At 41.6% G+C, this 14,316-nt stretch overlaps 1 protein-coding gene across 3 annotated transcripts in view; it reads right to left on the bottom strand.

Annotated features, from left to right (window-relative positions):
- Positions 1-3,121: 3,121 nt before the first annotated feature.
- The window catches only part of LOC124279655, a 58,972-nt gene continuing 47,777 nt past the window's right edge, over positions 3,122-14,316 (bottom strand). For 2 of the 3 annotated variants that reach the window (XM_046715491.1, XM_046715492.1), the window contains one exon: positions 3,122-5,978. In XM_046715491.1, the coding sequence (XP_046571447.1) occupies positions 4,562-5,407 (846 nt within the window). In that variant the 5' untranslated portion in view covers positions 5,408-5,978 and the 3' untranslated portion in view covers positions 3,122-4,561. Of the gene's footprint in view, positions 5,979-8,252; positions 8,575-14,316 lie in introns of those variants that run through there. The other variant, XM_046715493.1, reaches the window with a different exon arrangement.

Here is a 14,316-nt window from a genome sequence, read left to right as displayed (position 1 = left end):
TGCCCATGGCAACCGTCACGTTCTATGCAGGAACTCACAATTTTGGCCAGTGTGATGCTATAAAAAAAGACCTAATCTGTCATTGATGAGAATTTACAGTGTGCAAAATCTTAAACATGTGATTTTGATTGCCAATTATTTTCATGACCCCTATAAAATATCTGTTAGAGAACTATGCCCACTAAAATTGTGCGAATAGAAGAAGTGTGGTCATGTATAAACTGTAGCATGGTATCTTAGTGCGATGGTAGTGTAAAGCCGGCAATGGTCGGGGGTTGTAAAAGCAGCCACGCACGCACACACGCACGCACTCACGCACGCACACGGGACGTTAAACCCCATTTTGAATTCACTTCTGGTCGGTGGGGCATCTGATTGAAGGCCTGGGTTCGATTCCCCACATGGACAAATGTGTGAGGCCCATTTCTGGTGTCCTCCGCCGTGATGTTGCTGGAATATTGCTAAAAGCGGCGTAAAACCCGACTCATTCACTCACTCAATTCACCTCTGATCATTAAGAGTGAGTGAGTGAGTGAGTACCGTTTTACGCCGCTTTTAGCAATATTCCAGCAACATCACGGCGGGGGACACCAGAAATGGGCTTCACACACATTGTACCCATGTGGGGAATCACAACCACACACACACACACACACACGTGACGAGCGAACGCTTTAACCACTAGGCTACCACACACCGCCCCGATCATTAAGAGTCAGGGTCTGAGGATCAGGATGGTTATACACCACAATATTCCAGCAATACAACGGCTGGGTCTTCAGTGCACTGTGTACCCATGTAGGGAATTGAACCAGGGCCTGTGACGAACGCTTTAACCATTGTGTCACCCCGCCATTGCCCCGCCATTGTGTTACCCCACCATCTTGTGTCAACATTGTGTCACCCCGCCATTGTGTCCCCCACTTGTGTTACCCATGTGTTACCCGCCATTGTGTTACCCCGCCATTGTGCCATTGTGTTATCCTACCATTGTGTTACGCCGCCACCACCATTGTGTTACGCCGCCATTGTTTTACCCCGCCATTGTGTTACCCCACCATTGTGTTACGCCGCCATTGTGTTACCCCACCATTGTGTTACCCCACCATTGTGTTACGCCACCATTGTGTTACGCCGCCATTGTGTTACCCATTGTGTTACCCCCATTGCCATTGTGTTACGCCGCCATTGTGTTACCCCACCATTGTGTTACGCCGCCATTGTGTTACCCACCATTGTGTCACCCGCCATTGCCATTGTGTTACCATTGTGTTGTTACGCCGCCATTGTGTTACACCATTGTGTTACGCCACCATTTGTGTTACGCCGCCATTGTGTTACCCCGCCATTGTTTTACCCCGCCATTGTGTTACGCCGCCATTGTGTTACACCGCCATTGTGTTGCTACTGTTGTGAAAACCCTACAATACAGACTTATGACTGAGTGCCCTTATGACTGAGTGCCCTTATGACTGAGTGCCCTTATGACGTCATAGATTACGTGACGTCACGGTGTAAACTTAGCGTAATACAAATAAATTCGTATTTGAATGTTATTGCCTGCACTGATGGAATGAAATGAATGACAAGTAATCTAAAATAGAACGACTAGTTATTTCAACCTTTGTAATCATGGAAACACTATTGCCGTTCAACGAATGCACGACAAACCAACAACATCTTCAATGTAATGTGTGATTGTCCACATCAGAACATAACTATGTCAATCATTACGTCAATCATATATCAATCATGCATCAAGGAATACAGTCAATCAGACAAAGGCGAGGTAAAGCCCTAAAATCTGGCACAAAGCGGTTGATGAGTGAGTGAGTGAGGTGGGTCTAACGGTACGCCAGTTGCATCAAGACGTGTCAGCTTCACGTGGGAGGAAAGCCAGAGTGAGTGAGTGAGTCCAGCCTTACCCATGATCAGCGGATCCTGGATCATTTAACGGACGCAACTCTTACGACAAGAATGGGTTGCTGACTCTGAAACCCATGTCATCAGACTCAACTCAGTCACAGACTTTCTACAAGGGCTTCCTCGACTGTGATGAATATACAACATTTGTGATTAGCATAACACATACGTCAGCATTTGTTCCTCGGGTTCTTGGACACAAGTATTCATTCGAATAAATAAAACTTTTACTTTTCTTCGAAAAAGCTAAAAATCTTCCAAAACAGAATAAGTATTACAAAAACTGCTTTTAATCCAAATATGTTATATTACTGACTTAAATTTCCCCATACCCACTTCTTTCGTTTTGTCCATTTGTATGGGTTCACTTATTTCGCTGATTCAATTGGAATAGATTCACATAAAAAAATGCATGTTCTTGATCACGAAAAAAGGAAAAGAAATATAAGAGGAAATAATGTTAAGATGCCAAGGGGAGATTCCGAAGAACAAATATTTGTCTCAGTATGAATTTATGAAACGACATGTCTCAAGAAATCACTCCATATACAGGTATATATACATTTTACACAATCATGACAGCATAACTATACATTCATGCAAAAGCAAAACAAGGGACCGGCCATTTGGTAATAGAAATAAAATGTCGAAGGAGATGATATCGCTTCAAAATTATCCCTCCCGATAATCCGTCACCCAACAAAAAACATACAATAAAAAATGATAGAAATATATAAACTGAAATTAAACTTAAAACAGAAGATAAAACTTTTTCTTTCTTATACAAGCTGTAAGCTATAAAATGGTCGGTCCCTGTGGTATCATGAACAGTTCATTAAAGACAGGTATTCTTCCTCTTAATTATACTCCTTTAATGCCATCTTTTGTTTATCTGAGCAATCAAACACATACACAATCAAACATTTGGTCAGTCGGTGCAGAAACATCAAACTGGTTTTGCACGAAGACGACGGAATAAGTATGCAAAGGAAGATGTATTCTTCAGTGAATACTGAGTTCTGTCTATCTGAGACAGTACCTGAGAGTTAGACTGGTGCAGTGTATAGTAGGCGTCCGACGTCCATAGTTCGAGGATCGAATGTTTCTTTCCACTTCATAACATATAAACAAAATGAGGTACACACCTGGTGTTTTGGGATTATTTAAAATTAAATAAAATCAAATAAAAACCAGAGTAAAAAATTGAAAAGACTTTTAATTGTAACTTACACCAGGTGTCTACTTTCTTTTGTACTTCAGTATAATTATCATATCACGCCTGTAAATATCCAAGTCATGAACAGGCAACCCATGACAAGCTGCTCAAGCTGTTGAGCTGTATGGTCCATGATTGTTGTTATAATGTGACATATTGCTAATTAACGTCAAAATGACGTAAAACACTTTGACGTCGTCATGAGCTGGAGTTGTCTGCCCTTTGGCTCGCGACCCCCCTCACTTTGTCCTCAGTGAATAAACACAAACGTCACAGGTCATATATTTACACCGTCGTGTAATAATAATCATTTCCTTAAACCAATTACATCACTGCACGTCAAAAGACGTCACGCTGTGAAAAGAATTGTTCACACTGAGAAAATGTATAGCACAATTCACCTTCGTGGTATAGCCCTGCAGCACAGTATGTCCCCGTTGTGGTATAATCGTGTATATTCACGTCATGATTCCATTCAGTTCCTAACCACGTATGGCACAGCGTATGGTATACACTTCACTTCCTTTAAATACAAATGAATTGGTACTGTCTTTGCTTTGAAAGATTATTTGCAAAAAGCAACATTTTAACATGAAGTGATCATGTCTTTGAAATATAGAATTCCTGCATGTAAGTGAGAGGGTAAGTTCTTTGGCATCTATAAACTCCATACCCGAGGTAAAGGAGGCCTCGCACCGTGGTCTATGTCATGTCTAAGCATTGCACTGAGCCAAAATGTAATTCCGGCAATAGTTGCTTGGTTGTTAATCATCAGAGATTCACTGGCAGACACAAAGTGAGTTTTGAAGGATTTGGATGAACTGTTCTTGAGCTTAGTCCCTCTTTGACGAATAACGAAGTCATTGGAACGACGTCTCTGGAAGAAGATTGGACCTATGGCATTGGTATAGGAATAACAAAGCGTGGTGTTTTATCCTTTATCTTTTGGGTCTTGTTAGTCTTGACTTGAGTTTTCTCTACCACTACTGCAAGAGCTCCACAAGAATGTTCGGTAACGGTTGGAGGTGGATTACAATCTTTCTTCAGGCAGATATCTGACCCCATTTTGTGCAATGCTGATAAATGATGGGGGAAGTAAACCTCCATGAGATCTATTCATGACCAAATCTACAAATGAGATACATTGCAGTTATTTCCCCTTACCAGAGGCGACATATATCCCAGATTGTACTTCTAGCCACTGAACTCAAGAGTTGATAAACACATGGAGTTATCTCCCCCTATTCGGAACCAATGATCTCCATTATACTTGCTGATCCATTGAACACACTTACAGAACGGGATAAATGGAGTTATCTGCCCTTATTCGGTGGCAGTATAGATCCACTGCTGGCCCACTGAACACTGTCAGCACAAGGGAGGTGACATCTGTCCAATACTATAGCAGATATTTACGGGTCGCTACGGCAGTTCAAAAGGAGTTATCTGCCCTTCATTAAATATGAACAAATCTTTGTTTGTGCCTCTCATGTAAGCGGCGAACATGCTGAATCCGCTCTGACTGAGGACGAGGACGTCGCACTTACTCAGGATCTGCTGTTCAAGCAGCGCAGTCTCGAATCCGTCACACGCGTCCCTGTCGTCACGTTGACGGTCAATATGGCGAATCTTTCCTTCAACAGTCAAAAGTCTGTTTCCAAACTCTCGTCTCGCCATATCTCGCACCCTCTCGGCATCTGTCGCTACAAAATACATGGTGTCTTTTCCGTATCCTTGAAGGAATCTCCACAGTTTTCGCACACTCTGTATGGAATTCACGTTTGACTGATCGCCAGGAATGGTTGGGTTTCGCCCAATACGGACATGCGCACATACAAGTTTATTGTGAAGGGTTTGGTTTATCTGATCTAAAGCCCTGTCGAGTTTCACTTTCATACTGCCAAAGGGTTTAAACAATAAATTCCAAACATGCCAAAAGACCTTAGACTTTGACCCTGACCTTGCCCATTCCGGAAGTAATTTTTTGTACTTGGGACGATGCGCTATAACCCTGGTAAAATCCATATTATCCCTTAAGAACACAACATCTTCCATGTGGTTGTCGTTGAAGTCTCCTTCAACGAGGCTTTTCTTAAGTTCAGCGTCATCCATGGCGTTGATATGGTCTGAAAACGGTAGCCTTAGTACACTCTCGCTTACAGTCCAGTTGATTTTATTTGGAGCGAAGAAGTTGTCCAGCTGACAGGGGGACTGCATCCTGATACCGTACCTCCGTCGGGTCACTAACGCCAGGATGAACACTCCCATTATCCCCCTTTGTCGATCCCCAAACCCCCACAAGTCGTTTTGCGATCACACAAGTACACGAGGTATTTTTTCTTGTTTGGCTGCGGGAGATCGGGAAGAGGTTCCAAGAAGCTGTCCGTGTCAGTTTCTTTCTCGATACTCAGTTGAGCAATACGTCTATGGATCTTGGCCTTCACTGGCTGCAGCATCATGTTTTCTGCACTGATCTCAGACTCTTTGGCACTGGTGGTGCCTGCAATGTTGGTAACATTCAGGTGTTTGATCCAACCAAATTCTGAAACGATGGGTTCCTTTGCCGTGGATGGCTTCACGAATACTTCCGGTGATGTGACCTTGACCTGTGGGTCATACACATAACCTCCACGTGCCTGCCCAAACATTGTTTTATTGGTCCGATGAATGATGACATCATACAGATGTTGGGGACCACTTTGTCCATGCCAAGTCCTGAAGGTCAAGGACGTCGGTGCAATAGCCTCGTTCCCGACTGTGTAAATGTAGACTGTGACCAGAATAGCCAGCAGTGTAAAGAGTCCAAATACCGCCTTATAACGAGAGATCCACTCCATGCCTGAAAAAGAGGAACATATGTTTAGGGATCGATTGTTTTATATTCCGGGTTGAAGTATATGAATAAATTTGGCCCAGGAAATACCGTAGAAAACTGCGCCTCAAATATTGCCAAGATACGTAGTAAGTTTACATGTATTTTAATAATTATTTTATTTAAAAATGCATAATAAACGTGACTCGCCCCACTTGCAGAATGACCTGAAAAGTTATCGTAACGTTGTAGGCCTCTGTAAATGAGCTGTGATTAGGCCAATTTGTCGACCAAGTTTTAAAGATGTCCGACCTCACCTAAAGCATATCCTGTAGCTTACAAACATCCAAACCCCGACTGACAGTATTAGACTGTTATATCAACAGCGACTTTATGTTATTCCGTACAACTAGGGCTTCACATATAATTAGGGTTGACCCATCCCAACCTTTCCAGGGTCATGGTCACACTACTCTTTCTGTATTTTCGCAACTCGACGGACAGAGTTACATCCCCTGGCCGTTCAAGGATCAGCTGAACTCCGTTCAACAAAGCTGAGATGATTGTACACTACACTGTACGACTTACGACAGTAGTAACGCTATAATTGCTAAGATCGTTAAGACCGCTAAGATAGGTAAGATCATAAAAGGGCAATTTTAAAACAAATTGGGGGTGGGGTGGTTTATATCAATTTATATTTTCCACATTAACGGAGAGTTCTATTTCCACAATAAACACACCATGGATTATGTCCCTTGGAAATGACGTAATTGGTGCCCAACCGATAAACGAATGACGGTGTTGGACCTAATTAGACCCATTTCACGTGGTGCAGGTATAGGTGTGGTTCTTGTGTCTCAACGCGCAGGCTACACCTGTTGCTTGGCCGTCAGTTGGCTATGTGGTCACGTCCACACTGTAATGACGTTGCAGTTTGAAAAACACGTGTACATTGTACAAAAGGTGTTACCACGTAACCAAATTTTATAACATTCAACCTGATACAACAGTATCTTTTTGTCACAAAAACTAAAACCTATATGCACTACATCTAGCTCGCCATCGGTGAATGTGCCGGCATTCTACGCTTGTTACTTAATTCCTACATAAATTGTACAATATATGTCCCTCCTCTTCCACCTTCACTGTGATATCGATACCATATCCAAATACATAACGAAGATAAATGTTTTGGCAGTTTTTAATTTTGTTTGAAATTCGTTTTTCTATGATATCATCCGCTCATTGTTAGGTAAATATACTGAAAATTACATGCATAGTAAATCTGGCCAGTTTTGACACAATACGAAATGACCATTCACTGCGGTTTGCGTAATTTATAGAATGTCTTAATTCAAATTTCAAATTTTAATGGGAGAATTGAATTTAATAGCAGTATTTTAGTTGTTTGATCGAATCACCAATATTCGTTCTGAAACATTGTCGATGAACCTAGAATCTCTGAAAATCTTTTGAAAAATACGCAAACACAGTTAACGTCAAAGTGAATTTTCAGCCATATTGCAGAATGTTGATATCTATGTCGGTTATGTTTCGCCCATAAAATTAATTGTATAATTCACCACCATATAACCTTACACGAATCCCTGAATTACTAAATGCCGCGCCGGAAAGCACCACTTGTTTGAAATGTAATTTAAACAAAGACTGTGACATAGTGTGCCAACCGGTATTACTCGAGACCACGGGCATGCACATATCCACCCGACCATTATATAGTTTCAGGCTAGTGTATTATAACATCAGAAATACTTTCAAATTAATAAAACAAGTTAATGTTTCATTCATTATGTTTAATTCATTTTTGAAAAGGTGTAAGAATACGCGATTTCTTGGACTTCATTTACACCTGGTAGAGAACAATCCCTCACTATCACGGGCAAGGTGTTGACAAATTCCGGAGATGGGGTAAAAAGGGGCCTCAAATTTTGTCATTACAGAGCGATATGCATGCTCGCTTGTTTGTTGTTTACGCTGCGCTCAGCAATATTCCAGCTATATGAAGGCAATCGGTAAATAATCGAGTCTGGACCAGACAATCCAGTGATCAACAGCATGAGCAGTGATATGCGCAATTGGGAACCGATGATATGTGTGAACCACGTCAGCGAACCTGACCACCCGATCCCGTTAGTCGCCTCTTACGACAAGCATGGGTAGCTGAAGATCAATTCCAACCCTGATCTTCATGGGTATTCTTGCTGAAAGAAAATCACAACACAAACACATGATGCTCTGATGAAAAATAAAATATTAAAAAAGTACATCTGCACTTACCTTTCATCCTAAAGAAAGAGAGACTGAACCAGAACACGGACAACACAATAGCGTGAAACTGTAGAAGAAACGTCATCTCCTCCAATTGTGACGTCACAGGTTAGTCAACCAAGTATTTCTGTTTATGACGTCATGGATTACAATGCCCTTCCGTCAGAGACTACACGATAAAAGCGCTCAGTAAGGACATAAAGAGACTGAAGGAAGCCAACAACAACGAACTGTGTCAGAGACTTTCTAACCCTTTTTAACATTAAGCCTAGCTACAGATACAGACATTATGAGAGGTCGCCCCCTGATTAAAACGCAGCCAAAATGACAAACTCACAGGCGCGATACAGCTGATATTTCTCTCCTCTGGGAAAGATAAGAATCTTTGAACATTGCTATCAAGCCTCAAATCTTTCAGCTGTCATGAACCCTCGCGAGATTGAGCAAGAAGGTCGTAATCAGAGCCAGATTCCGAATTCATCACGTGTCAGCCTTTCAGTGACATTAATCAAGATGACAACTGCGATGCTATCGAGACAGAACGAAACAATATGTCGTAAAAAACAAATATAAGTATCGTGTTTAAAACGTCAGCTGATAAAACTCATCGAAATAACATTCTAAACTTTCACGATGATGATGGAGAGGGTGACGGGGTTGGGCGTCGTTACAGAGGGCGTGGACACGGTGAAACAGAAATATGCGTTAACACAGGATGTCAGGGTGTCAGTACTGTCCGTCTCACAGTCTCTGAACTACATTATTTCCCCTGCTGCCTAGCCCTCCTAGACTAACGAAGATCCGAGGTAGAACAGGTCTTCAGCAACCCATGCTTGCCACAAAAGGCGACTATGCTTGTCGTAAGAGGCGACTAACGGGATCGGGTGGTCAGGCTCGCTGACTTGGTTGACACATGTCATCGGTTTCGAATTGCGCAGATCGATGCTCGTGCTGTTGATCACTGGATTGTCTGGTCCAGACTCGATTCTCTACAGACCGCGACCATATAGCTGGAATATTGCTGAGTGCGGCGTAAAACTAAACTCACTCACTCCTAGACTAACGCTTAGTCTCTGAATATATATAATTTTGACAGTAAAAATAAACCCACTTAAATTGAAAAGGAGCCAGAGGCAGTTGGGAGATTCAGGGCTTTAGCATTGCAGGGAGGGCTAGGCATCAGGGAAAATAATGTGGTACGGGAACTGTGAGACTATAGGCAAGTTTAGATTCCCTCAGGTTCGGAATATCCCATCTGACTGGGGCTCCTTTTCAATTTAAATGGGTATATTTGCTACCATAAAAGGTATTCATATATTTAGAGACTAAGCGTTGGTCTAGTACATACGATGTGGGTCCGTTGTAACACACATTGGCGTCAACAGCAGGGTGGACGCCAGTACTGCCTGACGCCATCTAATCGAGATGGGACGCCAATACAGTTTGACTCCAAAAAAGGGAATGAAGTAAACGAAACGCTTTTAGAAACCATTTCCTTCTCGGGTGTGTCGGAATTAATAATTTTCTTTTTACAAAAAAGAAACATTAGTTTTAGACTAAAGTTGAGCCTCTGAAAATACTGTGAAACTCATTCTGGTGTCCGATCGCCTTGATATTGCTGGAATATTGCTAAAAGCGGAGTAAAACTAAACTCACTCATTCTGAAAATATATAAATCTGAGAGATACAAACAGCCCTATTTCAATCATGAGTAAGTTAAGTTTTACGCCACTTTTAGCAATATTCCAGCAATATCACGGCTGGGGACACAAGAAATGGGCTTCACACATTGTACCCATGTGGTTTATCGAGCGCGGGTCTTCGTCGTGACGAGCGAACGCTGTAACCACTAGACCATCCCACCGCCTCCCATTTAAATCGATAAGGAGACCCAGTGAGATGGGAGCTTAACCTGAGGAAATCTAGACTTGCTTAATTTAGAGCGTTGCATCACAATGAGTGAGTGAGTTTAGTTTTCCGCCGCTTTTAGCAATATTCTAGCAATATCACGGCGGGGTACACCAGAAATGGGTGTCACAAATGTACCTATGTGGGGAATCGAATCCGGATCTTCGGCGTGAGGAGCGAACGCTTTAACCACTAGGCTACCCCACCACCCCGCATTGCATCACAGCCTGGGCCGAAGGGAAAGTAACATGGTCCAGAGACTATAAGACAGTTAGGTTAATGTGGTTAAACCTAATGATATGAATTCACATCTAGTCACGAGTACTACGGGTTTTGACAAAACATTTAGATTTATGTATGCATTGTGTTCCAAACACAGAACGTACCACCCCTACCTTGCCCCTCTAAAAAATGGACTTGTCAGATTGTTCTCTATCCCGCTCAACGTAAAACACATATTTTTCGCATCTGTTTCAAAGCATCTGTTTCAAACTCGATGGGATTACACCTATATTTTGGCATACATGATGTTCATCACAGAAATATCATGTACTGATAAAACACAGAAACTTACAGCATAAACACCATTTAATCAAGAGTGTGTTTTTACGCCGCTTTTATCAACACCAATCACAGAAATATCATGGACAAAACACAGAAACTCTTGCACCTAATTCCATATTTTCACAGGCATACAGTTTTAAAGATCCAAGGAACTATCATCACATATATATATCATGTACTGATAAAACACAGAAACTGTGTGATTTCTTATTTCAGCATAAACACCATTTAATCCAAGAGTGAGTCTAATTTTACGCCGCTTTTAGCAATATTCCAGCAATATCACCACGGGACACCTTCAGACATTGTACCCATATGGGGAATCGAACCCAGGTCTTCGGCGAGTCGAGCGAACGCTTTAATGGCTTAGCTACTCCACTGCACAAATGAACACATGCCTATATGTCAGCATTACACACAAAACTCCATAATTCCTTATTTTTGCAAAAACCTTAGATCTGAAGATACAATTAAATCCAAGAACACATAAATACCACGTGTTGGTACACCATTCCATGGACACATAATTCCTATTTTGGTATAAACCTATAAAGATACAAGGAATCCTAGAACATCCTGCTGGTATAGTACTTTCCGGAAACATTATTCCATATATTCGTATAAACCTTTGAAGATACAAGGAATCCAAGAACATCCTGCTGGTATAGTACTTTCCGGAAACATTATTCCATATATTCGTATAAACCTATAAAGATACAAGGAATCCAAGAACATCCAAACACCATGTTTCATATAGTACTTAAATCTCCATGGAAACATAATTCTATATTTTAAATACCATATGTTGGCTTCACACACAAAACTCCATGGAAACATAATTCCTTATGTTTGTATAAAGGTCTAAAGATACAATTTAATTCAAGAACACATAAACACCACGTGTTGGTACAGCACTCCATGGACACATAATTCCTATTTTGGTATAAACGTCTGTAGAAACAAAGAATCCAATAACACCCAAACACCACATGTTGTCATAACACACAAAACTCCATGGAAACATAGTTCCTTATTTTTGTGTAAACGTTAAAGATACATGTACAAGTTACTCCAAGAACACATTAACAACATATGATTGGTACAGCACTTAAACCTCCCCGGAATCATTATTCCATACATTTGTAGAAACCTCTGAAGATACAAGCAATCCAAGAACATCCAGACACCATGTTTCATATAGCACTTAAATCTCCATGGAAACATAATTCCATATATTGGTCTCAAGAACTTCAGATACAATAACCAAAAACACATTAACACTATGCATTGATATAACACCACGAGCACTTAATTCCTCGTCTTGGTTAAAACGTGTAAAGATCCAAGAAAACTGTAAGTGCCATAATTTGGTTACATGACTCTGTAGACACTTGAGGATCCTTGTGAAAAATGTAAAATCCTTCTGATTCCACTTCAGAACTTCCAGATACCTAACCACCTGTGATACCAGATGCGTTTGGCACCATTTCCAGTCTTTAACTACCAACCTGTCCGGAACGCTCTCGTGAACCTTCATCCAAGGGTGAGCATTACTAGTTAAATACCCCTTCCCCGCCCCGCATTCCTCCCCCTCCTCCCATACTTTCAGACTGGCATCACAGACGCCCATCTATCCCTCCAATCAGCTTTACAGTGCCAGAAATGTTGGGAGGAATTTTTTCCAGTTGCTGATTTCGGCGTTTCTAATGACTCGCTCTCCCAGCAAGAATTTTGTTGTTTTAAAGTAAAAATGCATCGTTTAGTTGTGGGAATAGAAGGGTCGAGGCGACTTTGTACATTTAATTCAACCATGTTACATAACTGTAGCTGTTCGTCACTGATAGCACCTTAACTGTAAATTGATTTACGAACCTGTTTCGGTTGGGGTGGAAGAACTATTTTGACACATCAAAGTCTACAACTGGGGCGGAAAATGGTGCTGGGTCGGATTGTACATCTTTCAGCCTCATTCATATCTCAATTTGCATGATATATAATGAGCTTTTAAACTTTTGGTTTGGATTAAGATGCGATTCACTTATATTCAAAGTTTCGGTGTCAGAGAATTACCAGTTTCGAATATCTCTCGAATGGGTGAGTTTGGTTTTGCGCAGCTTTTAGCAATATTCCAGCAATATCACGGCGGTCTCTCGAATAAGATTCCATTGGGTGATAATCAAATGGACGGATCACAGAAAACTCAGTGATGGCACAAGGTGTTCATAGTGGACACCCATAGTACAAACAGTCTTGTGCATGCCTTCATCAGATAGAAATGTTTACACGAAGTTAGGGCATGGCATTATCTGAAAATTCAATGAGTGAGTGAGTGAGTTTGGTTTTACGCCGCTTTTAGCAATATTCCAGCAACATCACGGCGGGGGACACCAGAAATGAGCTGCACATGTACCAATGTGGGGATTCGAACCCGGGTCTTCGGCGTGACGAGCAAACGGAAAATTCAATGATGACACCAGGTGTTCACAAAAGGGTAAACACACACCCTGCTCTAAACCAACACTTAAGTCTCTGAATATATATATATTCTGATCGTAATAAACCCATTTTAATTTAATAGGAGACCTAGTGAGATGGGAGATTCAGAACCTGAGGAAATCTAGACTTCTTCATTTAGGGTTTAAATTACAGGGAGGGCTGGGCAGTAGGGATAATATGCATTTCAGGGACTTTGAGACAGGTAGCCCTGCCCTACCAGTAGAACTTGATGAATGAAGAGGATAGATAGGGTTGCCATCGCTACTGACAGATACTGGTTATCTCATTTGGATCTCACTCACAGCTTTGTGTCTTGGAACGCTGGACCTGAGACCAATTATTTGTTGTGGCAGGAGACGATGGATAAACTGGGGTTTGGATACAGTGGCTATTTCCTCCCTAGACGTTTACAGAATCATAAGTCCTACTACAACCGCGATATGCCAGTCAGTCTTGATATTATCTGTGCATGGGGATATAGGTATATCTGCCAACGCACATCCAGCTGAACCAGAGCGTAGTATACCAGCATTACGGCAGCCTGTAAATATTGGGGTCGGGAACAGGACAAGCTTTGGGTAGAATAAACAACGTTCCCCACGACGCCGTCGGGATATGACAACGTTAATGACCACGTTGACAAAACCATCCATCATCATCATCATCATCATCGTCGTCGTCGTCGTAGTAGCAGTCGTTGTTGTTGTTGCCATCATCACCACAACTACCCCAACTACCACCACCATCATCATCATCATCATCACCATCTATGTCTTCGTCGTCGTCGTCGTAGTAGTAGTAATATTAGTAGGCGTTGTTGTTGTCGCCATCACCACCACCACCACCACCACAACTACCACCACCATCATCATCATCATCATCATCATCATTGTCGTCATGGTCATCATCATCAATGTATAACGGAAAGATTTAGATTCCTCACAAAACCATTACTATTATTATTATTATTGTTATGTTTTACAGATTAAAAATAGTATGCAGCAGACAGGGTTCGGGTGATCCTGGCACAGTCAGGCTGGTAAGGATCATCTATTATTATTATCATTATTATTATTAATTAGGTAAACAAAGATCATGTATAGAT

This window comes from Haliotis rubra, unplaced genomic scaffold, assembly GCF_003918875.1.
Source record: "Haliotis rubra isolate DU_JTF1 unplaced genomic scaffold, ASM391887v1 Scf254, whole genome shotgun sequence".
Taxonomy (NCBI): domain Eukaryota; kingdom Metazoa; phylum Mollusca; class Gastropoda; order Lepetellida; family Haliotidae; genus Haliotis; species Haliotis rubra.
Note: the sequence above shows the minus strand (reverse complement) of the source record. Positions and strands in the feature narration are given on the sequence as shown.